Source organism: Pleurodeles waltl, chromosome 3_1 (assembly GCF_031143425.1).
Source record: "Pleurodeles waltl isolate 20211129_DDA chromosome 3_1, aPleWal1.hap1.20221129, whole genome shotgun sequence".
NCBI classification, from domain to species: Eukaryota; Metazoa; Chordata; class Amphibia; order Caudata; family Salamandridae; genus Pleurodeles; species Pleurodeles waltl.
In genome coordinates, this window is record NC_090440.1 from 1,598,928,260 (window position 1) to 1,598,955,010 (window position 26,751).

Below are 26,751 nucleotides of genomic sequence, written 5' to 3' on the forward strand. Positions count from 1 at the left end.
CCTAGAAGAGCATGGTAAGGCATTCCATGTTCAACTCTGGGGTACCCAGTCATGGCCCCGGTGAGGAGGGTAACAAGATCTCCAAAGGAATCTATGTCTAACAAGAGAGGGACCAGCTTCTCTATATGAGACTTAAGCTCTCAATTGCTCTTAAACCTGGAGTGGATCAGTGGGTTGCCATAGTTGACCTCTACTTTCCCGGTATTTAAAAAAAAAAAAAAAAAAAAAAAAAAACACATCCACCAGCAGATAATTAATCAGTATTACAAAACCTTTGTGCATCTGGCAACAGTGTTTACATTATTTGCGATTATCTAGTCATGCCACTTCTATAAAATGAGACCTTGCATTATCAACTCCATTGACATTTTACTTAACACAAATGGGGAGTGCACCAAGTCTCTGCAGCACATATGTTTTCCGTACAGGCACAAGTGGCACATTCAAAGCGCTACCCTCACCACACATCTCAACAGCCAACTTAAAATTTTTACTAAATAAATTCCAGGCCAGATTCGAACAGATATTCTCTGGATTGGGCATTATTAGTGTTTTATCCTCACACTACTTTTGTTTCTGTTAAGAAAGCTGGTCTAGAACTAGGCACTGTGAAAAGGCAGATATTATTAACTAGCACTATGCAAGGGAACTGCAGCAGTAGTACAGCCAGTCAAGTAACTGGACTGATGTGTCATGTTATTTGAATGTGGAATTATATACATTACCAAACAAACCAAAGTGTCATATTGCTGCAACAGTCCTAGTTTGAGGGTCCTATACCCTTCACCCCCCCCCCCCACCCCCACCCAGCATCGGAAGCATGCAATAGTTAAGCCGCTTCTTAAGAAAACCAACCTGGACCCTCTGAACCTAAGCAACTTCCGGTCCAAATTACTGGAGACGTGCATCAAAAGCATCTCTCAGCTTTCCTCGAATCACAGTCACAGTTACACCCTATTCAGATGGGCTATCACCTGATGTATTAGTGGTGGTTGAGAAATTCAGAAGCATCCTAGATCAGGGACAATATGCCGCCATCATTCTTTTAGACCTTAGTGCAGCTTTTGGCACTGTAGATCATTCCATCTTGGGGCAAAGAATCTCCAGTGTTGGGGTTATGGATACAGCCCTCAGCTGGCCTGAGGCCTTCCTACATAATCGCTCTTTTCAGGTTTAGGACCAGGCCTTTCTCTCAGTCAACTTTCCATCTTGTTACAGCGTGCCTCAGGGCTCCTCCCTGAGCCCCACTCTTTTTAATATTTGTGTGCACCCTCTGGCTAAGGTTGTCCAGGGTCATGGGCGTCTTACACCAATGGCATACTGCTGGTTATGTAAATCTTTCAGGATGGCCATTTGGGCCAGCCTTCTTTAACTGCATGTCTAAAGGAAGTTGCCTGCTGGATGGCCGCATGCAAGCTGAAGCTAAGAGGACAAAACAGGTATCATGCTGTTAGGTAACCATTTCAGCTACCCGGTCTCCAGCCCCTTGCCAGATATCCTCTGTAGTCTCCCCAGAGTCTCTGTATCTGGTTAGATGCCAAGCTGTCTATCTGTCAACATGCTATGAAACTCTGCCAGCTGCTTTGGCACCCTCAATTGTTACAGAAAATCCATCTCCTTCACACCAATGCCAGGAGAGTTGTTGTACAAGCTATGGTGCTAGCCCGGTTGGACTATGGGAATGCCTTGTGTTTTGGCTCTCCTTCCTATGTCATTTAAAAACTGCAGACTATACAAAATGTAGCTGTTCGTCTGTTGCTGAACATTCCCAAGCATATACAAGTGGCCAAGGCCTTACATGATCTACACTGGCTTCCGGTGGCACGTAGTGTTCAGTGCAAAACCCTCTGCCTTATGCATAGGGTAGTCAATAGCAAGGGCCCCACCCTGGTTTGTTTTCTTGCCACCCCTTATATTCCAGAGACACATCTGCATTCATCCTCAACTCATCTTCTGAAGGTACCCAGGATCCGCAGTACAGTCAGGGTGTTGCCTCTTGAACTGCGCCACCTAGATCACAGACTCTCCTTTCATAAAGCCTTGAAGACCTGGCTTTTTAACAATTAATTCTCACACCACTTTCGCCCCTGCTGACTTGGGTGGCGCTGGGGCACACTCCAGGTACTCATGAATGGAATCGAATAGAAAAAAGACTGACTAGTCCTTATCACAGTAGTGTCCAAATTTATTCTAAAATTGATAAAAACCAACAATGTTGGTGGTGTGCCAGGAAATCCAACACACCTGGACATGATTAAAACCATACATATACCTAAAGGCAAACAGATACGTTGCAGCATGAATATACAACAAACGTGTAACTAAATAGGTATAGAGTTAGGGTCTTTGGAAGTTAGCTTTAATCGACAACTGCTATGATTTACACAGTACAGGGGAATGTAGTAGAAGCTACACCTTTTAAAGAGGTCAGTAAGAATTGCAACGCGAGGCATTATCACTCAACCGTGTAACAAATCATTGAGAAAGTTAAGTGTCCAAGAAACAGTGACAGGTGGTGGGCAGAGATTCAGTTCAGCAAATGGTTATGGCCATCATCACAGATGTCCATTGGCAATACTGAAGGCTTAAGGATGACAATAACGATCAAAAGCACTGAAGCTTGTTTAAGAGATAAATTAAAACTCCATGTAATCCCATAACAGTCAAGGTTGTAAAAGCTCAAAACAATAGTTTACAAATTAGAAGATGAGTAAGAATTAAACACTCTTGTCGAGCTGAAAAATGTTGCTGTGGGCCAAAATGGTTAGGGGGTCTTTCATTGTGTTTGGTATTTTCCAAACCATATTTAACACTATTTTAAAAGTGTGACGAGAATGACAAATCTCAGAGAAATGCTTTTTAGGTCAAGCACGCCAGAGCTTTTCGATCTGTTGTAAGTATTTGGTGGGCTTTTAACCACACCCATTACTTTCACTCACTCATGGGCTTGCCTTTCAAAAATCCACTGATGTCATTGGTAAATGCTTCATGTTTGTCCTGTGTTGGGGCGGTTTTGTTACTGCCTTGCAGACTGATCCTGTGACATCCTGTACCCGTATAAAATAGCACGATTTTACAATATGAAGACAGTCTGCCTAAACTTTACTCTAATGTAAATTCCTAATTCATCTTGTAACTTCGTACATCCCAACGGTGCACATAATACAGCCTAGCCATCATGTTCTTTCCTGTGGAACAGGAAAAGACAAAAAAATTAACTAGCACTGAAGGATTACTGAAATTAGGTTCCCATCATATTAAGACCGGAGGTGAGCAGTAATAAATGCAGGTCTTAGGTGTGTTGTGAGACACAGCATTTTTGGCTCCATGCCGTCACTAGCTAGAAGAGTTACCCTAACTTTCACTGTTCCCGCGGTGTAAATGAGTCATATAAAACATTTGAAAACCAAACCTTGTAGGTAATGTTCATTTAGAGTTGTATTGTTATAACCTCTTAATGTTTTTCGGTGAATGTCAGAGTTGATATGTGAACCTCTCAACACAGAATCATTTCAATGTTATAGGTGAAGCAGAATTGCCTTATAAACTGCAACGGATTCTGCCATGTAGCTGAACCCTGTCTTGCCATATCCTGATAGATGCAATCGCTCAATTCCAGAAATAACATCTAAGCAGAGAAATTTCATTTCAATGATATTCCGCTAAACTTTTTAGCAAAACAATATGGAAAAATAACAATCCATGCAACAACCCCAAAAGCGCAAAAGGTGAAGGTTATATTTCAATGATCAGACACTGCAAAACTTTACCCTTCAAACAGAAGTGAAAAAGGTATTCACTTGCCCTACCACTATTAAATGAAAGTTTTAGACGTACCTGGTACCAATGATTCCCACCAACATAGTGCAGTAAAGGCATATATGCCAACCGAAGGTCACCTTCAATACAGTAATAGCCACTTCACATAATAGTCTGTATAATTCCACGTACTTCTTACTCTTAACTGTTAGCGTCATCGCCTTCCCAAGGCATGATCCAATGACAGGTAAGCATCAGTTCTTTGATTGCAGAAACCATGAAGGGGGCTAGTGAAAAGCTGGAAAGCACCTGACTTTGCTGGTTGTCAACAGTTTATATGGCTCTACAGCTGCTTAACTGGTTACAGCAGTGGCTGTGGAGCACATGAAAACCTATAAATCACACATTGACCAGCCTTTCTCTAATCATTTTTCATACTGAGAAAGATTGAGTATTTACCCCTGACAAGGGTCAGAAGTAAAACTTCTTCTGTGGTTGGGGAAAAAGTTGCTAGAGGTAGAGGTAAAGTGAACTTGTAAACACTCAACTGAGTTTTGCATAAGCAAATCTACAAATGCATATTTGCTTGTGCAAATATACACTTCAAATATTTCCAAGGAGTATACATTTTTGGTTTACTTCTGTAAATTCATGAAATACGTATATCTGCACTAACGCAAAGACATACCATGGAATACCATGGGTGCACTTGTGACTTTCTTTAATAATTGAGCCCTAAATAGTTCTTGGGTTAACCAAGACCAATTTTATGTTTATTAAAATTCTCTCTCTCTATTCATCTGGCTTTTGGTATTAATGACAGCACTCTGCTCTCTCACAAGCAGCAAATCGGCATACAAAGTAGTTTTGTTCAGTGCCAGAGCTATTGTGACAATTTGTGCTTCTTAAAACCAAAAATATTTTTGCTTTTCGCTAATATTTGTTACAACAGTAAGGGCCCAGCAGCTACTACAACATTATAGTTTTAACATAAGCCAAGTCAAAACAAGAAGCATGTAGACAAAACCATAAGTCTGACCACAGTGTACGACCTATTGACGTGGCCAATGTTTGTTTATTTTCATGTTCCTCATAATTTTGTTTAAACTGGTTACACTGACTTTCCATTATGATTTTTTGGGTAATTACTACCATGCATCAAAACATTTTACAAAATGATGCTTCAAAATGGTACGTAAAATTTTACAGTAGTTTAACAAAACGTTTTTTCCTAGTTGGATTTTTTGTGAACATTTTATTTTGAAAGCAAATAATAAATCAGTCTTGCTTTCAAGCATCTGCAAATATCTGCACCTAATTGGAGAGCATTATAGGTTGAGTCATGTTGTTAAATTTTGCAAACATGTGCGCAATTTTTTTTTTTTTTTTTTTTTTTTTTTTTTTTTTTTTAACTGGAACCACTGTTGTACAGCCCAAGCTCACAACATTTACTTAGAGAGCTCACCCTAATAATAAAGGCTTTGCATTAACGCTCCAAAAATACAATGTCGAAGAGGATTAACATATGGACACAATATTACCTCAAATGCAGACACTTCCCTGCTCCATAATGTGATACTGTAAACTGCCAGCCAAAGGCTTTGTGCTGCAGGGGTTGAACCTAAATGGTCCAATGACAAAATAAGCCTTAAAACTTTGCTGTTCTTGACCATAACCAATATGTTTTGGGAGTAAGGCTATAGGGATTCCAAACAAGTTTCATTTTAAGAATAAATCTGAACTGGATTTACAAACTACATAGTGCCAGAGGTCTGTCTCAGCCCAGAAAATGGAGCAGAAGCCAAGCAGCTTCAATTTCTTATCCCATTTATAAGCAAGATTTGGCAAAGCCAATCGGACTCGCCTATGAGATCAACTAACTTAGGTAATGACGGATTTTAAGCCATGCTGTAGAGCAGCATGGCTGATAATGTTTAAAGAGTGTTGTTGTGCTAGAAGGATGCATGTGGGGGAAGAGGACAAGCGAGAAAACATGTGCACAATGGTAGAGTGCTAAACTAAAAAGAAGAAAGTAGCACACGAAAAGAGAAGAATACAAGTAATGAGTCTATGCTCCAGGGCAGGGCCAAATGTAAGAGGACGAAGAGCCACTGGATGAATATGAATTAAGTGAATGAGTGACAAAGCCAACCAATGTTAATCAATGGCCAAGTTGTATGCCCACTGTAGGCTAACAATATTTCCCGTAGCAGACAGCACATGTGATGTCTTAAACAAGACCCCAGGAAGCACTGAAGGAGGCAGGAAGCTTATGTAAACTGGACAGTAGAATATTCAAGTGAGAACAGAGAGGGCCAGCTCTCTAGTATTTTCATTACTGTTAAAGGTTACACAAAAAGACCCCATGATATATGATGGAAAAGTAAGCGTTCTTCTAAAGTGCAATCTTATCAGAATACTGAAAACATACTTACATTGCAACACCCACACAGCGTATGTCGTATTAATGAAAACTCTGTAAACATCCTAAAAATTACCATTAGAACTGCATGAGACAGACTGAATGTTCCCTTGGTGTGATCATTATCTAGAAATAGACTAGTAAAGAGTTTTTACCACTGAATCTATAAGTTCATGCTCGTACAAATACCCAGGTACTGTTTAGAGATGGATTTAATTTACCGTAAAGTGTTTTAATCTCTGACCTTGCATGAATTGGATTGGTTATAATTTCTCCCATATTTCACTTAACAACAAGTCTAAAGGGCATAGAATTAAATCAATTAAATAAGCATTTCCAAAATATTCGGATTTTATCCCCAAAAAATAAAATAAAATAAAAATACAAAAAGGATGGAAGTGCAAAAAAAAAAGGCACCACCAAGAAACATTTTAGACACCCACCCCTTCTTTGAGCAGGAAGTTGGAAACTTTTTTGTATGCCTCACTATCATTCTCCTTATTCTTGCATTTGAGTCAACACTGGAACATTTCTTATTTACTTAGTTCTCAACAGGATTCATTGTACCCTTCCACTGCGGACGTGATGGAGCTTTATTTTTCTTGCAGTTCTCGATCAGAGTACATCAATTTCCATTCTCTCTTCAATGTTTTTTTTACATTTTTATGGGTTTTTTACCTTTTCTGTGGGCCTAGCATCTGCACACCTAAATAGGGATAATCCCTGTGGTCCTTTTGGTCCCATGCCAGCAATAACCATCCCTCTGTTCCAGCATTTTTGGTATTTTAAAAAAATTATTTTATGACAGTGGCAGCTGTACATGGCTACTGGCCCATTGTACAAATATGCGTGGCCTCCCACGCTTACTTTATTTTTTACATTTACTGCTCTGAGACAGCAGCTCTTCATTTTGAATCAGTAGTTAATATACAATACATAAAAAAATAAAAAAATATATTAGAGATGACACGTAAATGCCTGGGTTAGGACATCACCTTGGAATTCATTTTCTTTTGCTTTAGGAACAAGTGCTAGCATGATCAATAGGTCTTGCCTTTTTACTATCTACTGGTTTTGCCAATGCGGTTCAGCATCTGCAATAAGAAGTTATGTTTTTAATTCTACAGCAGCCACTAATCTGATGTACGCGATGGCATGCGCAAACAGGTATACTTTATTTTTTAAATGTACAGCTCCCAAATAACCTATCACCGTCATAGAACAGTAGGTTAATAAAGTACACAAAAAGATCCTCCTGAGATGGCTGTTGTAGCAATGCATATGCCATTTCAGTCTATTTAATCAAATAAGTTTTTTTGAACAGCAAAATGCTGAGCTCACATATTTGAAGGTGCACTCATATGTGACAATGAAGGAAAAGGTGACAGCAAACAGAAATATTTGCCTAGGATCATGCAATTGGAGACCCGTTTAGGGGTCAAGTACATTGCAGTTATCGTCGAGTAGATTTTTCAAGTTACTTGACCTGCAGGTCTAGTAACATTTTTGGGATTTTTCGAGGCCTGCAGAAGCAGCCCAAAGAATGTGGGTGGGGGAAGAAGCAACCACGTGCGGGAGGAGAAAATGGGCAAATAGGAAGAGCAACCTAGAATACAGAAAGAAGAGAGAAAAACAAGCGAGCAAGAGAGAACTAAACGGATGTGTGAGGACGAAGAAGCACACAAGGAAAGAAGCTACACGGGAGGGGAAGCACACAAGTGACTGCATCACAGAGTGGCTGGGTAGAGCAGCGCAGAGGGAGAGGAGCAAACTAGGGAGACAACTTGAACATGCTTTAAAAAAAATAAAAATAAAAAAAAAAAAGTAGCACCTGAAAAGCGAGCAGGGGAGGGACAAACACGAGAAAGGGAAGGAAAGCCCCCACATTTACCAATAAGCAAGCAAATGAGTGTGACAATGAAGACAACCAGTGGTGAGCATTGGGTTCACTGAGAGCTAACAAGCGTCTCTCACAACAGAGTGTGCAAGTGCTGTCTGGAAGGAAAGACAGAGAAAGAGGGAAAAGGCCATGGGTGTGGAAATCATAAGAGCGAGGGAGCAACAAGGAGTGCTTGGACAGGTATTCAAGGGAAAAGAAGCACACAATGGAGAGATAGAAACACATGCACTTGGAGTGCTGTAGTTCCTTGAAAGTACGGAGCAAAAGGGCAAAATGTATCCAATGAAAAGAAAGGTAAAGAAGATATGATCCAGGAGAGAAACAAACACAAGAAAGGGAAGGAAGTGCATTGAACAAGAAGCAAGCAAATAAAAGATAGAGACGGCCTATAGTAAGCAATGAGTGAGGTGGCTTTAAGCACAATGTAACGTTGTTGGTAAGGATCCCAAAAGGTCTTTTGTGACAACAGCTAACAGCTGTCCACAGATGAGGCCTTAAAAAAAAAAAAAAAACACTTTTGAGATGGTATAAATAGCAAGATTTCACTGAACCTTCATGTGTATAATGTGACACTTGATATTTATAATAGGACTTGCATTATTCATGCTTTCTGCCATCAAGCACTAGAGAGTTTATGGTGAAGTGAAAAAAAAAAACAGTGCATATCGTACATGACTGCAGTAGTATCTCCACAGAGCAATTCAGATGTCTTGACTTGAAGCCATACCACCAGGCTACCTTAATCACATCAGGGAGTTGCAAGGAAAGACTGGGCTTACTTCCCCCAAACTCCCTACCCAATTGATCTTGAGAAGACATTAAAACCAATGAAGAATATTTAGGAAACACAGCCCTTGGAAAATTATGCTAACAATTATATTTCCACTTTGCCCATAAATCCACACATCCACCTATACTATACTACTGACAGTGGTTCCAGAAAAAAAAAGAATGTACACACATTTTAAAAGTTTAACTTTAACATGAGGCAAAGTAGTATGCTCCCAGAATGCTCTCTGATTAGATGCAAACGTTTGTAAAAGCTTGTAAGCAAGAGTGACGATTCTTTGATTTCAAGATAAAATGTTCAAGAACAAAAGCAAGTAGGTTAAGCACTAACTTACTCAGGAGCTTGTAGCAGTGGACTATTACCACTGCCCAATATTAAATTCCACCAATATAGACTTATTTCTACGAAGACAGTATCTACATCCTGCAGCATAACTGAAGGGAAAGAAATGCCAGTCTCCCTCATTATACTGATCAGGAGGCCACAAAATGCCAGCCACTACTTCCATACGCACTCACTGCCCAAGGTCATAATGCCATTTTCTTTACTTATTTTTGTTAACATGTACGATATATCAGCAGGCCAGTCCTGACACTGAAGTATCCATTTTTCAATCAGCAGCACTGCACAAGTGATCAAGCAAAATGTTGTCATTCCCAGCAGTGCAAGAGTGCACGAAACCAATGGATGAAGTGCTCCGACTCATTGCTTTTAAGTTTTGGGGGGGGAATGAGAATTACACTTTAATTTTAAAAAAAATGGATGAAGAAGGCTCCTGCATGCAGAATTCACTCCCCCCCCCCAAAAAAAAAGCTAAAGAACACTGCATCCCATCTGCTTTGAAACGTTTTCTGAAAGTATCAGTTAATGCTTAAAAACAATAAAATGGTTCTGCTGCTTGTGATCACAAGTCTGCAACAAAACCCTAAGTCATTCCATTGCACTCCCATTTTTCAACCATGCTCACAAGAGTCTCACTAGTCAGGCCACGGGTGATACAGTCAAGGCAACGCCATCAGGATACATTACAACTGCCACAATTAGCACTGTAGTGGGTATCCTAGGTGGCCTTACCAGTTGAGTTAGAAACCTAGACAATGACTACACACAAGGCATCATAAAGAAATTACACTAGTTAGGTTTCCATCAACTAATCTAACAAACTCGCTTTTGGTGGCCATTGTCTTCATCTTGTCTTCTGCTTGATCCAAATTTCTGACTGGGTCTTTGTCAAGCGCCTGACTGAAGGAGACTTTAAATCCAAAACAAAGTAATCTTCTACCCTCTGCAACAGTACAACCCTCCCAACCACTAGCAACCAAATCGATTGCCTTCATTAAATCGCTGCCCAAAGAGGTGAACAAGAACCACCACTTTCTTCAATCCTGGCTCACATATGAAGGGAGGAAACAGCCCAAGACTGAATGGCTGCCTTTAGACACCCAAAATCTGTAACACAAATGTGAGGGACTCCAGATGTTTCACAACTAAGCTTTGGGATTTTAAACAAGTTAGTTGCTCAAACAAAACACAATGGATATACCCAATGTGTTATTTATGGAAAATAACAATGGAATGTGAACAAAATGAAACTGGCAATGTACAAGTGACTGGGGGAATAGGCTGTAAGTTAGTAGGTAGGGAGGCTCAAAGGCATTCCCTGGAACTACTACTTTCTGCTTCTCCCAACACCAGTATGTAGGTCTGCAGAAAGGTTGCAAAATAAGAAAACTGCTTTAGTAGGGATTTACATTTTAAGTATTCAAGCCCTACTATAGCAGTAGTCCTGGCATAAATCAGAGAGGCTATTATCAGAGGTTTCACATAATTAGATTGCTACCATAATTTGTTGCTGCACTACACGCACCAAAAGGGGAAATCAGATTTTTTTTTAACTGGACAGGTAAATTTAAGGAGCAATCTGTCTCATGGACAAGTAGATATTTTATTAAATTCCACACCCCTGATAAATCTCAAGCAAAAAAAAAAAAAAAAAGCTCCGCTGTGCACTCAAATATTTGAACTACCTTAGTCTGTCATTTTGAAGACTATCAAATGCATTTGTTCACTGCCATGCACTGTTCCAATAAAGCAGAGGTCTTCAAACTGGCGGGTGGGCCCCCCTAGGGGGGCCTTAAGTGATCGGGGGGGGGAGGTACCAGCCTCTAGCCAAAAGAAGCATTATACAGAAATCAGGGCTTTGTTTTAAGCAGAAGCATTTTATTGCATCTTTAAAAAAGATCTTTAAAAGGCTAACAGTACTTAAATTAACTGCAATGTTTAAATAGGCCTACACATATTTAAACATTGCCATCTTTATAAAATAATTGTGAAAAATTCTGAGGGGAGGCCCCCAATGATTTTTATTTTTCAACTGGGGGGGCGCAGCATTAAAAAGTTTGGAGAGCCCTGCAATAAAGGCTTTACACAACAAATTTAGAGTAGAACTTTTACTAAAAGATGAATACGTCACTATGCCGTGAAATGCCAAAAGACTGCACACACGGTAAGTTCACTGTAAAGTGTTGTGCATTTAGATATCTGGTAATACTAAAGAAAAATTATGCACTGTTGGAAACAAATGTAGGCCGATAGAATTCAAGAAATTATAAAACATTTTAGTGGCTGCTGCTGACCCGATGCCACATTAACAGTATACAAAATAAGTATGTAATTTCATTTATGGAATGCCTTAACAAATGTAGGGAATGGTTAGCAGTTGTACTGCAATTGCAGAACACGTTTTTCCAAGGGGAATGAAAAGAGCAACAAAGCAATCTAGAGACCTTGATTGTTACTGTTAAGACCATACAATTTTCCGCCACATTATTTGAGGGAAAACGTTTAGAAATGGGTACAGACCTCAAGCGAAGAACATTTAAGATGTGTATCAATGATATGAAGTAACACAAATCACATGCTATATATCTGTAGGGTCTTCAAAGAGAAAGGTGTATGTGCATCCAAATACAGTATTTAATGACAAATTAATCCACTTTGCTCTGGCATAGTGTTCAGGGTAGATTCTTTCAACTAAATATATTCTTTTGTGATAAAAGGAATGCCAGCAAAGAAATACCAGATGCATCTTAGTATCTGAAACCTGAGCGAGTGACCCTCTAAATTTGCTCACCCACTGCAGATTCGTAGCTGACCTGATGGTCCTAATTGCAGTTGGCCAACAGTCTTCAGCCCTACCATTTCATAAAATGATTTCCCCCAAATTTATGGTGTTAATGTTAAATAAAGTGTTAACAAAATGGACCAAAAGGAATTAACAGTGAGATAAATCAAAAGAAATCATTGTAAATTCATCGGCTCTAACCAAATAGAAGAAGGAAGAAGAAGAATCCATGCATCTAGCCAAAGAATCCCAGAACCCCAAGGGGTGCTCCGACCTCTAAATAGATACAGCACCAAACAGTACAAGTGCCCTTTGCAATAGATGGCACCTAACGTAGGAATGCTAAAATAGGTGTGAAGGTAGGCGGGCTTTACCAAAGTAATAAACTGGGAACCAAGGAACACGATTGTTAAGATTGCAATGGAATTAAGCTTTGGTAAAGAAATACAATAGTCTTGTCTTTGGGCAGACGTTGTTGACCGTATAAGTCGAATTAAACTCCAACCATAAACCCTCTGCGACCCCGGAAGGCTTTTCTCGGATCGAATGAAGCAATAAGGCCTTCCCGCAAGAAAGAGAGAAAAAAAAAATTGACCTCTTGGGTGTCTACAGCCAGCGATTAGTTGCATAAATCATTTTATCGGGAACGCAGGAGGGTATTGGAACAAAAATAAAATGTTAGCGAAGCCAACATGATCCGTACCAAACAGCCAAGAAAGTGCAATTTAAATTACACAGGAAAGTTAGAAACGAACATACATTGACTCCATGCGACAGCAAGCCCACAGAACGTGATTACAGTCGGTCCCTTCTACGACTTTCGCTTGTCCGGGTGTGAGCGGGACCGCCCTCTTGTGGACATCTCTCTCAACGGGTGCTGATAAACATAACCACAGACCGTAACCTGGGAGAGATACCAACGCTGGACTGCTACTCATGAATTTATTTGAATGAAATTGCTAGATTAGAGCATAGCCAATCTCAGTTTACGTTTGAAACAAAGGTTTGTAGAGGAGTTTGAATATTTCCACGTTTAAGGCGGAAAGAATGGGAAAGCAATATGGGTCTACATTTATTTTTGTCATCAATGTCAAAAAGAAGGGTCCGCAATTTAAAAGCATTACACACCCCTTGTACTCCTTTTGACAAGCAATACGCGAAAGAACAATATTGAAACAGATTATTTATTTTCCTCTAAATGTTAGGGCTGTCGTGTCAAAAAAAAAAAATATATAAAAAAAATAATCACCAAAAAAGTGAAATAAGGATATTAACCAAGGTACAAATTATTTCCATATCTGAACAAGTCTACATTTATGAAAAACAATTTAGCAAAATGTTGCAACGATAAGTAAACGTCTTGACGTTTAGGAAACGATTTTAAAACTAGCTTACACTTTACAAGACGTTGCACCCAGGAATGTAAGAAGTGCAGAGCCTGGTAGCAATATATATTTAAATGAATCGTGCTGCAGTGCATGCCTCTTCATGCTTCCTCATTCGATTAAGAGACACGGTTACAACTGGGCTAATCCCCCGCAGCACTCTCCATTTCATAGCACACCATCTACACAAAGAAATAATCGATAAAAGCACAGACAGACAAGACTAGACTCTCCATTTACTAACCACACGCAAAGGCTCCCTACAGTAAAGTCGCAAGCGCTTCCGGAACTCAGCATTACTAGTTAGGACAAGGTCCAGGGTTTAACACAATACATTACAAAATGTCTTAAACAAATTCAGAACATTTCCGTAAAATAAACTGATAATTTTAAGATTGCAGTTCTCAAAACAAGTAATCGAGATTGGTATTAAGGTAGCGAAGATGATTTTGTGGATTGTGGTTTGCCGCTTGTACTTCAAAGTTACCGCAAAGAAACTGCCACATTGGAAGTGTCACCCAGGAAGCCGTGCTGTGTGCAGCCTAAGACTTGTCAAACATGTAACCACAACATCCGCAGTCAGATGCCTGGACTTTCATTTGCTGCAGCTCTCCTAATAAGTGACTGGTCCCAAGCTTCCCATGTGCATGGGGAGCTGGACTTAAGAAACGCAGGGGCCTTGGTTAGCAGCGTCACATATCAAACCAGACAGCAAACTCGGGAATTCAAGCACAACTCACCGAAAACCAGACTGAAAAAAGGAATAAAAGGATCATGCAGAATAAACATTACTAGACCAAGGGTCTAGCATGGCTTCCTCTCGCTTAGACAGTCATGGCCAAAAGTCCACAGCAAAAGAGAACGCACTTAAGAAAGCAGGCACAATTATATCTTTTCTACCGCATGTACTTGTATACTGAAAACGTATCATGCCTTTAATTAAAATGACCATGTGCAAGTAAGGCAGCGGGCGGAGCGCTCCAACCATTACTGCTTCCTTCCACATTACTAGTCCACGTGTGCATAGCAGCCCTGCAAACTGAACCGTTCCCAAAGACTGTTACGCTCCGAGAAAATGTTAAACTAGAGTAAAACCAATAAGTGGCAAAGGTTTCGGCATTTAAAAAGATCAGAAGGCTACTTACCAGACGAGCAAGAGATGAGGAAGACCGCAAACGCCAGCTTGGTGGCAGCTCCCATTTTCGATGATCCCACTCGAAAGTGCACCAGTGTTAATCCAGATAGTTCCAAAGAGCCAGAATGCGGCACAGACCGCTCTACCTACGCAAACAAGTCAACTATTATAAAGCCACATAAAGAAGCACATTTGGGACGGAGACGAGGTTACTTGCCAAGGGATAAACGTTAACCACAGACAAGAGGTGAGGGGTCGGGCCACCGGGGCGAACACGTGCGGTGTGGCATCTGCGCGGGCGCACACACACGCGTACCGTGGGACGGTGCACGGTAACTCCTCGTTAGGGCGGGCAAGTGAGCTTCAGTGGCACATGCCACCCACACCGGTCGGAGGGTCCTGCGCTTCCGCTGCACACACCCGCAGGAGGGGGCGGTTCAGCTGTCAGTGAGAGGGCCCCAGGGCGGTCTGAGTCCGAAGCATGGCCAGCCGCAGCCCTCCCTGGGGAACCTCGAAAGTCTATGTGGCGCGTGGAAGGGCTGGTGATTTATGTTTCGGCCAAAAAGGCAACAAATCCAAAGCTGACCTAGGCAGCAGGCAGCGCCCGAAAGCCTGCAGGCACCGGGGAAAGTCGAGGCGCAGTGCGCTGCTTCCACGCTAAGGTCCAGTGGATCCGATGCAGCACACGGAACAGCAGAGCAGGGAGACGAGGTGGTGGTATTAGTAGCCTCCGCTTCCTACGGGAAGACAGGCGCTGTTCCTACACCCCTGGGACAATCGTATACGGGGCAGGCTTCAGTCCGACTCGGCTCCCTCCCACCGCTTCACTCCGTCTGCAGACTCGGACAACACTCTCCTGGGTAAGAAGCAGCAGCTGCAATCTGCGGATCATAGACAGAACTTGCGCAGGCTTCTTTGCTCAGAGACCAGGCGCCACGGGCAACGAAAACCCTGCTCGTCGGGCCGCGGTACTGTGCGGACGTCCACGGTGTCACTGTCAATACCATATCTACCCATTCAGTCGCACGAAGCCTCGGCCCAAGATGGCGGCGCAAACGAATTGTTTTTGTTTTCCCACCGCCGCCTCCTCCTTGTAAGCCCCCCTCCCCGACACCCTCTGCCTACCTCCGCCCCCCTGTCGCGCGACTTAAGCTGAAACCTGAGTGTGGGCGCCTCTCTCGATTGACGTGCAGTAGACCAATCAGACCGCCATACGATGGAAAGGGCGGGCGACGTCAGCAGGGAAATAACTAATAGGACTCTGGGGCGTAAAAATAGGGCGGGGCTTAACAGGTCTGACATAATTTTGAGGCGGAGGTTGGAATGTTTTAGGCTCCCGGACTCTTCTGTAAAAGGCGGGGTTTTCTTATCTGTTCACGAATCCCAATGAAGCTTGGAACATGGGGGTGTGACACGTACATGAGATATCCAATCACGAGTGCCCTGCATTCTAAGTAGCCATAGAAGAAGGACTTCAATGTCATTCCTCTGAGTAGCATTATTAACTCAATGCCCATCTTGGAATGGGCATTGCTCTGCATTGGAATCTTGTTACTACGTATCACCAACATACTACCAACAAGCTACAACAACGTAGATCTATTACATGGAACGAATGGAACAAGTGAGTATTGTTGTACTGTAATAGGCAAGCAATTTATAACAAATAGCTCAAAGCAAATTAGCTGAGAATGGCCACGGTGTTTCGAACGATCATGTAACAAGGCAAGTACATATTGAGCTATCATTCATTCGAATTATGTCATGTACATTCTACCATTTTGGAAAAAAACACAATTTCAAATGGTGGTCTGTGACTGAACTGGATGGAATGATCGGGGCTACAGGTTGCTTCCTCACTGTACAACTCTAAATATTATCCCAATCGTTTCTAACAAAAAAACGACAAAGCAGTTTATGACTCTTACATTTGCTTCGGAAGCAAAGGTGCAATGTGTTTTACGCAGGCGATAAAAAAGTTGAAAACTAAATATACTTTGAGGAAGACAAAGTCCGGAGCTGCCTGCTAAATTTTTGAGAATCTATTGCACTCAAAGGTTTTTGAGTAACATAATATTTTCCTATCTACTAGTTAAGCCACTAGCGGAAATAAAGAATTTCTCGTGCAATCTAAATTTAACATATTAAGGAAAGATGTGAAAAACTTCTCACGCGAAACAGTATATCTCTCTACTTCAGAGGATTATAAGTCCCAACAAATTCCAAACCTGCTGACAAAAATAACTATAACCAAGTCAGGAAATACAGTTGGACCTCCAACTCAAGTGATGAATACAATGGGAAGATACTAGACACAGGGGCAGGGGTCGACAGTCCAATCAAACATTTCCCCATATGCTCCCTCCACCACTGCAATTTTGGCACAATTTGGACTGGTTTAGCCCACGCACCCTTTCCAATATGACATGCATTCGCACCCTTTTTTTCAGGACAAGGTAGAGGAAAGCAGAAGGGATAGAATGTCCAAAAGGAGGATCTGAACCAGAGGGTCACCCATATCATGACAAGGGAATTCCAAGCGGAACCAGCAAGGAAATTCATTTCAATAAAGGACAAAGTCAAACTGTGTCACAGGCACATAATGATGTATTCCTGATATGGCGCAGGGACACAACATTGGCACAGCCTTTGTAGAATGGTTAAACTAAAGAAATTCTCAGTTAAAATTCACATCTACAGTGCCAAACCTCTCATTACCATTTTAGACCTGAATATCGGGGCTAAAAATGGATCATTGATAATTGTGGTTTACCATAAACCCACATATAAAAATAATCTATTGTTATATAAAAGTTCCTTTTCAGCCAGTTTTTTGAGTCTTTGCGGAATTGTGCCTCAACCAGCAATTTTGACAGTGAGGCTGAGAAACTAAGAAGTAAACTAATGGAACAGTATTATCTTACCTCTCTATCAAAGAAAACCTACAAACGTTATGTTATGGGTATTTGTAGAGCTCATGGGTACCCAAAGGCCTCCCAGCGCTGGTTGTGGACCACTACAGGCTAATGTAAGGGTTATACTCTGAATAGCCAGGTTTTGAGCAGTCGGCGAAAGGAGCGCTCATGCCTGGTCAGGCGAAGGTGGAGAGGTAGGGAGTTCCATAATTTTACTCCTAGATAGGCCATAGAACTGCCACCCCACTACTACAGGAAATCTGGCTAGTGCAGCAGATGAGGATCTAAGCTGACTAGAAGGCGTATGGAAGGAAGTCAGTGACCTTAGCAGGGCAAGACCTCTGTTATATAAAGTCCTGTGGACACAGCATAGAGCTTTGAATTTTATTCGCTGTTATACAGAAAGCCAGCGGAGAGAGAGTAGATAGCTGCCTTTGCGGATAGATGTCTAGGTATGTTCAAGAGAAGCAGCGCAGAGGCATCTGACCCCCCCTGCAGTCTTCTGATCACATACTTAGGGGAGCTGAGATACAGCGCATTGCCATAGTCAAGCCGAGAAATAATAAGGGCTTGAACTATGAGTCTTTTGGCTGCAAATGGAAGAACTTTGAAGACATTCCTCAAGAGTCTAAGCAGGCTGAACGCCCGAGGTCTGCTGCTAGCTGGATTTGCCAAAAACACCAGTACGTCGTCTGCGTATAGCGCAATGCGGTCTTCTTGCCCAGTGGGCCAGGCCCACCCATCAATCAAAGGATCCTCCCTTATCAGCCTCGCCAGCGACTCCATCTCCAGTGCGAGCAAAAGCAGAGAGAGTGGGCAGCCCTGACGAGTCCCCCTCCGGATGGGGAACGGATACGACACCACCCCATTCACCTGCACTCGGGCTGTGGGGTTAGAGTAGAGAAGCTTCACCAATGCTCGAAATATTGGACCAAACCCAGCCCTCTCCAGCACCCCCGGATATAGGACCAATCCACCGTATCAAAGGCCTTCTCGAAATCCACAAGAAGGGAGTGCCAGCGGAGGGGTCAAGAGGGCCCGGCTAGCCAGAGCCACATGCAGCCATCTGATACAATGCCTAGTACTCCTATTCAGCATAAAACCACACTGGTCCAAGTGTACCAGTGAGGTCAACACTTTTCTCAGTCTGGCAGCCAGAACTGTGGAAAAAATCTTAATATCTGTGTTGAGGAGTGAGATGGGACGATACTCCGAGCAGCTCCGCAATGGAGGCTTTGTCTTGGGAATTACTACAATAGTTGCCTGGTCGAGTCCCGGCGGGAACCCCCGGTCTTTTCTGCCTCCTCAAACATCGCTAGTAAGTGAGGGGCAAGCACATCCCGAAACTTGCTGTAGAGCTAATCTGGGAACCCGTCAGAGCCTGGAGTCTTAGCAGCTAACTCAAATATAGCGGCTCCGATTTCCTCAACACCTATCGGCTCTTCCAAATCCTGCCTGTCCGCCACCGAAATCTTCAGAAAGGATACCTTATATAACAAGGGATTGTCCCTCTCCTCCTGGGGTGCTCCTCATACAATTTCACATAATAGGCGGCAAAGCTCTGCGCAGTCTCGCTAGGTGATCGTGAAACTGCTCCTGACTCGTCAATGACTTCCGGAACGATCCTCCTCGCCATTGGGCCAGTCGCTAGCCAGTGTAGAAGCTTGCAGTTTTTGTCTTCCCACCCGTAAACGCAGGCCACAGAAGCCCGCCACACACGCTTCGCCGTCTCAAGGGTAACATGCCTAATCTCTTGCCGAGTCAGGATGAGCTGCCTCGTGATTACTTCACTTTCGGCCTCAGCAAGTCAGCCATCTAGACGCACCGCCTGGGCCTCAAACACTGATACCGTCTGACTACTCACCCACTCCCGCCTGCGAAAAAGGTGTTTGGCATGCCCCGAAGGGTGGCCTTACAGTCAGCACAAAGCGTACCCAGGGACGACACCGAGCCGAGGTTAATAGAGAAGTATTCTGACAGGCAGTCTCCTATAGCCTGGGCATAATCGCTATCCTGAAGAATCCAGGTTTTGAGCCGCCACATCCGGCACCTACCCGCATCAACATTATCCAGTCGGAGCAAGTGCGGTGCATGGTCCAAGATCCCGTGTAGGAACAATTCCACCCCGTGACCCGAGGTACGTCGAGGGCCGGAACAAGAAAGAGGTCTATCCTGGCGTGAATGTGGTGGTGCTGCCGACGTGTGGGTGTACCACCCCAAATGGGGATGCCATATCTGCCAGACATCACAGAGACCGAGACCCTCCTCCCAATTAAGCAGCCCTGACGCTCTGGCAGCCTGAGTCGAGGACAAAGGTCCCATGATGTCCAACTCTGGGTTCAGTACAGAGTTGAAGTCTCCTCCCAAAATAGCCAGCCCCGGGGGAAGCCCCGCCACCACGTTCCTAAATGTCATAAGAAAAGACTGTAGCGCTCCAGGGGGGAATAAACACTAAGGATATTGATGGGGCACCCTCCCACCAGCCCGGACATCACCACATACCGGCCCTACAGATCCGAGTGAGAGGTAGCCACCACCATGGGTAAAGAACAGTGCAGTAAAATGGCCACCCCCCTTGAGCCTCTGGAAATGCCCGCATGATAGACCCTGTCGTACCCCTCTCTCCCCTCTCTCAGCAGCATGGGGCATCGAGTGCCAAGTAGATGGGTCTCCTGCAACAGGACCACAGATGGAGCGAATCAACGGCGGGTGCAAAACACCGCTGACCGTTTGATTCTATTCAGGAGCCTGTTTACGTTCCAGGATAATACCCGTTTAGCAGAATCGGACATAAGGAAGGTGTGCCCCGTGCGCCCACCAGACATTTCCATTGTGACCTGTTAAGCCAATCCTGAAAAGTAAAACACTGAGTCAACTATAGTATAAAAGAGCTAAACAACCCCTGAACTCCCCCCAACTGTCCCCCTCCCCATACTTCCACCCCAGAAGCATCTGTCACCCCAAACAGTAAGTACAGAGTGTCTACAGTAGGTGTGAAGTGGTGGACCCCTCCATTTGAGTCGGAGTTCTGCAATGTGGCCGGCCATTGTCCCTCGCCTCGCCTCCGGGGGGGAGCGCTCGCTCATAATTTCCCAAGTACACACAGTACATAGAGTCAGAATCAGGAGAGCAAGGGAGATTGGCTCAGGCACTCCCCCTCTACATCCCGAGTCGGCCTCTTCTCCTCGGGGCCATCCAGCGCAGTCTCTCCTCCAGAGGGAGTCCAGTCCGGTCGAACATCCTCTGTCGATTCCACTCCTCCTTCTCTGACGAGACCGGGTGCACCTGCGGCTCCCCCGCGCTCCTGGGAAGCCATTCTGGCCCGTTGCCATGGTCCACTCCCCGGCCCGGGGGGGCTCCTCTGAGTCACTCAGCGCTCATCCGTGAGCCACTCCCACACAGCCTCTGGCGAGTCAAAGAAAAAGTATTTCCCATCCATCATGATCTTCAGCCGCGCAGGAAAGAGGAGCATGTATGTCAATTGCATTACCTGCAACTTCTGCTTGACTCCCTCGTACGAGCGGCGCCTGGCCTGCACCTCACGGTTATAATCTGGGAATATCAGGATCCTATGATTGTCTCAGCGGAGGTCCGACTGGGCCCTAGCCTCTCGAAGGACTACATCTTGGTCCTTGAAGTTGAGGAATCCTGCTATCATCAGCCTCCGGGGCCCACCCGGCAGCAGCCGCGGCGTCAGAGCCCTATGAGCACGCTCTATGGCAAACCAGGGGGAGAGACCCTGCTCCTGGCCCCACGATCAAATCCAACACTCCAGGAATTCAATTGCGGAGCTTGTCTCCAGACCCTCTGGGAAACCCACGAATCGCAGGTTATTGCGTCTGGAGTGATTTTCGGCATCTTCTGCTCTGTGGTGTAGTTCGCCGGTACAGGTCTGCAGCTGGGCAACCTTGATCTGAAGGACCGTGATCTCATCCTCAGCCTGGGAGACTCGGTCCTCGACCTCTTTGATGTGTCCTACCGCCTTTCGCAAGTCCTGTCGCAAGAGGCCCACGTCCTCTTTCACTTCACTGACCTTGGCTTCCACGGCCAGCTCCGCGGTCTGGATAGCTTGAAGAATCGTGTTCACTCCCCCTGCTGCTGTGGTCTCTGGCTCTCCCACCGCCCAAGAAGATCCTTGTTTAGGAAATTGGTCTATATGCTGCTGCGATGCCGGAGGCTTCTTGCCCGCCTTGTCTCTCCCCATATCAGGTGTGCGGTCAGGGCTGCACCAACGCCGCCAATCGCCTTCTGCCGGTTTGGTGACGAGGGAGCCTTAAGCGGGGTCCCCAGCTGCGCTTCCTGGGCCCCGGAGGGTATCTCCAGGCAGGCGAGCGGATCACAGCCCTTCCATCTCAGGGAGCTCCAGGGTCCGCTCACACCCGATCACCAATCTGGACTCACCGGGCTTTCACCGCTCCGTGTTCTAGTCTGAGAGTTGCGCGCCACACGTTCCTCACTGGGGCTCCATCCTGCCCCCCCTTGGTCCGCGCGGTTCCTCCAAGGTCTCTGTCTCCACATCTGGGATCCCCCTAGGGCTGGGGTGGACTGACCACAGCCCCAGCCTCCACTAGGGGGGTGGGGGAAGAAGACAGGGGAGAAGGAAAAGAGAAGGAGGGGTCCAGGGTCGCCCCGGAGAATCCGCAGAGGCTCCCCACTGGGCGCATCCAACCCAATCAGCCCCTCAAAACCAGCCGTCTCTTCTGTGGGGCCCCTGTCCTTTCACTGCCACAGCCTTCACTGCCAGCGGGGGCCCGACTGCACCACCGTCTACCTCAGGGGGGCTGCGGGCTCTACACTGCCACCTGGATATTTTTAGTCCCCGGGTTCTGTCACCGGCCGCCGGTCAGAGCTTGGTCGGGGCGGGAGACCCCCATTGCATTCTGCCGCCAACAAGGCTGACTTTGGGGGGGCGTCCACCCCTCCCCCAACCCCGGGCCACAGCACGGACCACAGGCCGCGGCCCCGGGGGGCCAAGACTCCAAGTCTGTCTTCTGCAGCTGGGCGCGGTGCGACCACTAGGCGGGGCAGTGCCGTTTTAGCACCAGGCGTATCCCCGTTGGTACCACGCCGCCCTCAGCTGCCGCCGAGAGCCAGCCGCGGCCTGCCTCGTCCACGAAGGCCGCTGGTAGACCCGCCGCGGTAGTCCCAGGCAGCGGAGCCCCTCGCGGCTCTGCCGCGGTTTCTTCAAAAAGGGATGGGCCCCGACCTCCCACCTCACACTCTCGATGTCTGTGGGACGTCAGATATGAAGAGAGGCACAGGGACACCGGGCCTCTCCCTGGCAGATGACAGAGGGGTCCAGAGCACTCTTAGCGTGCGACCGCCATCCTGTCGCCTGTGACCACGCCCGCACCACAACTTATAGTATGACTTTCAGTGTCACAATAAAGATTATAAACGAGCCGGTGCATTTTAAATTCCAATTGCATATCTTTAGGTAAATATTCTCTTTTAGAAGAGTGCCAGTATAAGAAATATACTAGTTAGTCCATACAAGTCCTTATGTGTGGTGTTTTCTACTCTTCTATTGATGTTGTTTTATGTTCATGATCCCCCCATAGAGTAATTCTCCAGTGTCACTAACAGCTGGGAGTACTTAATATCTATGTTTTTGATACTAACACTACTTGATGACTTTTGTGTGGAATGAGATCATAGCATGGACAGAGTACGGATGTAGTTGTCCTGAAGAAGGACGACCACCCATTGGGCGTTTATTGGTGGCACATATCTAAGGTTGGTAAGGTGATTAGGGCCCTGACCATCCACCTAGTGTTATTTTTAATCCTGTAACAGGAACCCACAAATAAATTCATTATGAATGGGTATCATTCATAGACAGTTTTAGTACTGTTGATTTAGATCCCTCAATATAACCATGAGCTCCTATATATCAGCTATGTATTATTTACCTTTTTATTCTTCAATGGGAACCCACAAACTCAACATTCTAAACCTGCATTCACTTGACCACATTCTAAAACTTACATCATCATTCTATGGAGTCCTTCAGGATCCAAAAAGGCTCCATCATACATACTCACAAGACACAACATCTCCACCTCTATTAATAAAACATGTCAATTTTTATTACAACCTAGACACATTATACCTTTTCAATTAGCCTTTTTGGTGCTTTGATGAATCATCCGGATGGTTTCTTTGGAAACTGGGAATCAGTAATCAGTGTTCATGATCTGCTTCTGTGATGTAGAAGCAATAGCAGCCTGGGATTCTCCAATTGTTCTCTCTGAGCCAGTATCTACATTGACATTAGTGTCCAATGAGCTTTAAGCTACATAGTTGATGTTCAAGGAATCGCACATGATAGATTTTCCTGGACGTGGGGCAGTCACCATGTCCTTTTTTCTGGTTATAGCATAAAATGCCTCTGTGTCAAAAGGAGCATCAGGTTTACGTCGTCGTGGCTGATGAACGAGCACTCAATCTCCTTGTGTGAAGACAATGTTCTGTGCTTGTCGCCTCTTGTCAGCATAGGTCTTTCATTTCTATTTATGACTCAAGACTGTTGTACATGTCTTTGAATCAGTTTTTGATCTGGTGTTAGTCCACTGAGGTAACTTGGTTGGTATGGCTCTCCCAAACATCAGCATTTCAGGGCTGTCACCTGCGGTTGAGGGAGAGGTGGAACGGTAAGCTTGTAAAGTAGAATTCAAGAGAGTTGTGAGGTTGAGCTTCTCTAATGTAGCACCCTGAACAGCTTTCTTTAACATATTTCTCAACTGTTCAACAAGACCATTAGCCTGTGGCCGAAGAGGTGTGCTCTTCTGATGTTTCACATTGAGCAGATTGAGGAAGTTTCTGAATTCTCTGCTATTAAAAGGTGGTCCTTTGTCAGTTTTCAAAATTGCATGAATGCCCCATGTCGCAAAGATGCCATATAATCTTTCAATGACTCTGTCCTGAGTAATAGTCAAGAGATCTTCAGTTAATGGGAAGCAAGAATATTCATCCACAGTCACCATCAGTTGATGTCCAGTGTCAAATGGACCGGAAAAGTCAACAGCAGTCCCTTCCCAGGCATGCTTTTGCAACTCTGACATGTTCAAGGAGTGTTGAGTAGTTTTTGATATTAGGCAGTTACATAGATGACAGGTTTTCAACTCTTTTTCAATTCAACTCTCATAGAGATGAGAAAACCAGACTCTATCTCAGATAGCTCGTTTAGTATCAATGATTCCATGATGCCCTTCATCGGCCACTTCAAATTCTTGCTGTCGCAGACTCTCTAGAATGGCAGTTGTTGAACCTCGCAGGATAATACCTTCTTGTGTCACGGACAGTTCATATTTCACATTCTTGTAGTTCTGATACTTGCTGTCACTGGTAAAAGGCCGACTATGTTGATTCCATGACATATGTGTAATAATGTATTTTAATTTTAACATGTCACTATCTTGACGTATGACAGTGACAGTTTGTTCCAATGAAAAGGCAGCTGGTGGGTTTGATTTCACAATTACATTTATGTAGGCTTCAGCTTAAATGAGTTACCTTGTCATTGTGTAGGATCTCTTGAAAAGTAGTTGGCAGGGTTTTGATCTTTCCCTGGGTGATGCACAGTTGTGTAGCTGTACTATTGAATTTGTAGACCCTAACATTCAACTCTTGGAGGCATCTTGGTTTTGTATTGCCAAAGATAGTCAGTAATGCTTGATGATCTGTCACAAGCGTGAAACGTTTTCCGTACAGGAACACATGGAAATTTTCATAAGCACACACCACTGCAAAACTTTCCTTTTCTGGTTGTGAATAAGCACATTCAGTCTGGGACAAACTTTTAGTTTCATAGGCCACAATATGTCCTTGAGCATTTCGTTGTTCAGGATGTTGTGCAAGGATAGCGCCTAACCCGCCTGGTGTCAGCAACAACTTCAGTATGTAGCTTTGGATCAAAATATGCCCTTCCAGTTGCATTTTCAATAGCTTGTTTAATTCACATGAAACTTTGCCTGTATTGATGTGAGCAGGGAAATTAAACATTCTTTTTCATCAGCTCCCTCAATGGAGTACACACAGTGACAAAGTCTTGTATGTACCTGGAACAGTAACTGACCATGCCAAAGAATGAATGTAACATGGAAGCATCTTGTGGGGGAGACTGGCAGTTGACAACACTGGTACCTTTGCCAGAGTGGGTGTCATGCCCTCATCAGAAAAGATATGGCCAAAGAACTTTAGCTTTGCTTTATTGAATTCACAATTCAACCTGGTGGAAACATCATAATACGACGGGAAAGGAGGCCCCCGGTATGACAGCAGCCTCACCCCTGCAGGTTTGGCGGCCGGACGTTCCGACTGCTGAACTCGTAATGACCCCCTTAGTCTTTTGTATGAAAGCAGACTAATATGTGTAGAAAAGGTTGTAATGTACCTGCAATTCTCCTTGAGTTCCAACTGATGATATTTTTTATTTAAATCAAGGTGACAGAAGATTTTCACACCATTCAGTTATGTTATCATGTCAGCAGTGTGCGGATCTGGATGTCGTTCCCTTTCATTTGCCTTGTTTGCTTGATGCATATCCACGCAGATGCATGCAGCTACTTCAGTGTCATTCCTGTGCACTACCACTATAGGAGAAACCAATGGATCAGTAGAATGTTCATTTGTATCATGCTTAAGTAATGATACAAGTTACTTTTCGACAGCTTCTTGTAAATGAAATTCAATTCTTCTGGGTCTTTGAACAACAGGACGGACATCCTCATTAATGTGCAACTGTTCTTTCATAATCTTAAGTTTTCCTAACCCATGAAATAATGAAGGGAACTGCCAATTCACGATTTTGTGATGAGCATTCATATCAGCAGCTGTGCTGGAACTAAGTAGACAGGCACTTGATACTGTACCTTGAAGAACGTGAACAGGTGCTTATACTTTTGTTTTCTTGTGCTTCATAGTTGCAACAAACTTACCTTTACTTTTCAAAGGCGTTAATGCAGCCCATGTGTACACTTTAATTTTTGATGGCGTCAGTTGTGGTAGTGGAGATAGTTTATTATATTTCATCTCAGGCATAATATTTATTGACGCACCCCTGTCAATGATAAAAGGTATTGCAAAACCATTAATTTTCATTGTATATTTTGGACAATGTTTTAATGACTTGGGTGGTTTCTCACGTCAACTTTTCTTTGACTGGTACTTCTCTCTACATGTGGCCAGTCCAATGTGTGCACATTTCTCTGAGGTAAACATTGACATTGTACAATCAACTTCTTAACTTTCACTTCATACTGATACTGAACCACCTTTTGACAATGATTTAGATGACAATCGACTACGTTTCGTGTTGAT

General features: G+C 44.1%; 1 protein-coding gene across 1 annotated transcript in view; it reads right to left on the reverse strand.

The window, feature by feature from the left end:
• Positions 1–15,560, reverse strand: part of ACVR2A (activin A receptor type 2A) — a 249,853-nt gene extending 234,293 nt beyond the window's left edge. The window contains exon 1 of the mRNA XM_069225237.1: positions 14,526–15,560. Coding sequence (XP_069081338.1) covers positions 14,526–14,580 — 55 coding nt within the window. The 5' untranslated portion in view covers positions 14,581–15,560. The remainder of the gene's footprint in view (positions 1–14,525) is intronic.
• Positions 15,561–26,751: the final 11,191 nt, after the last annotated feature.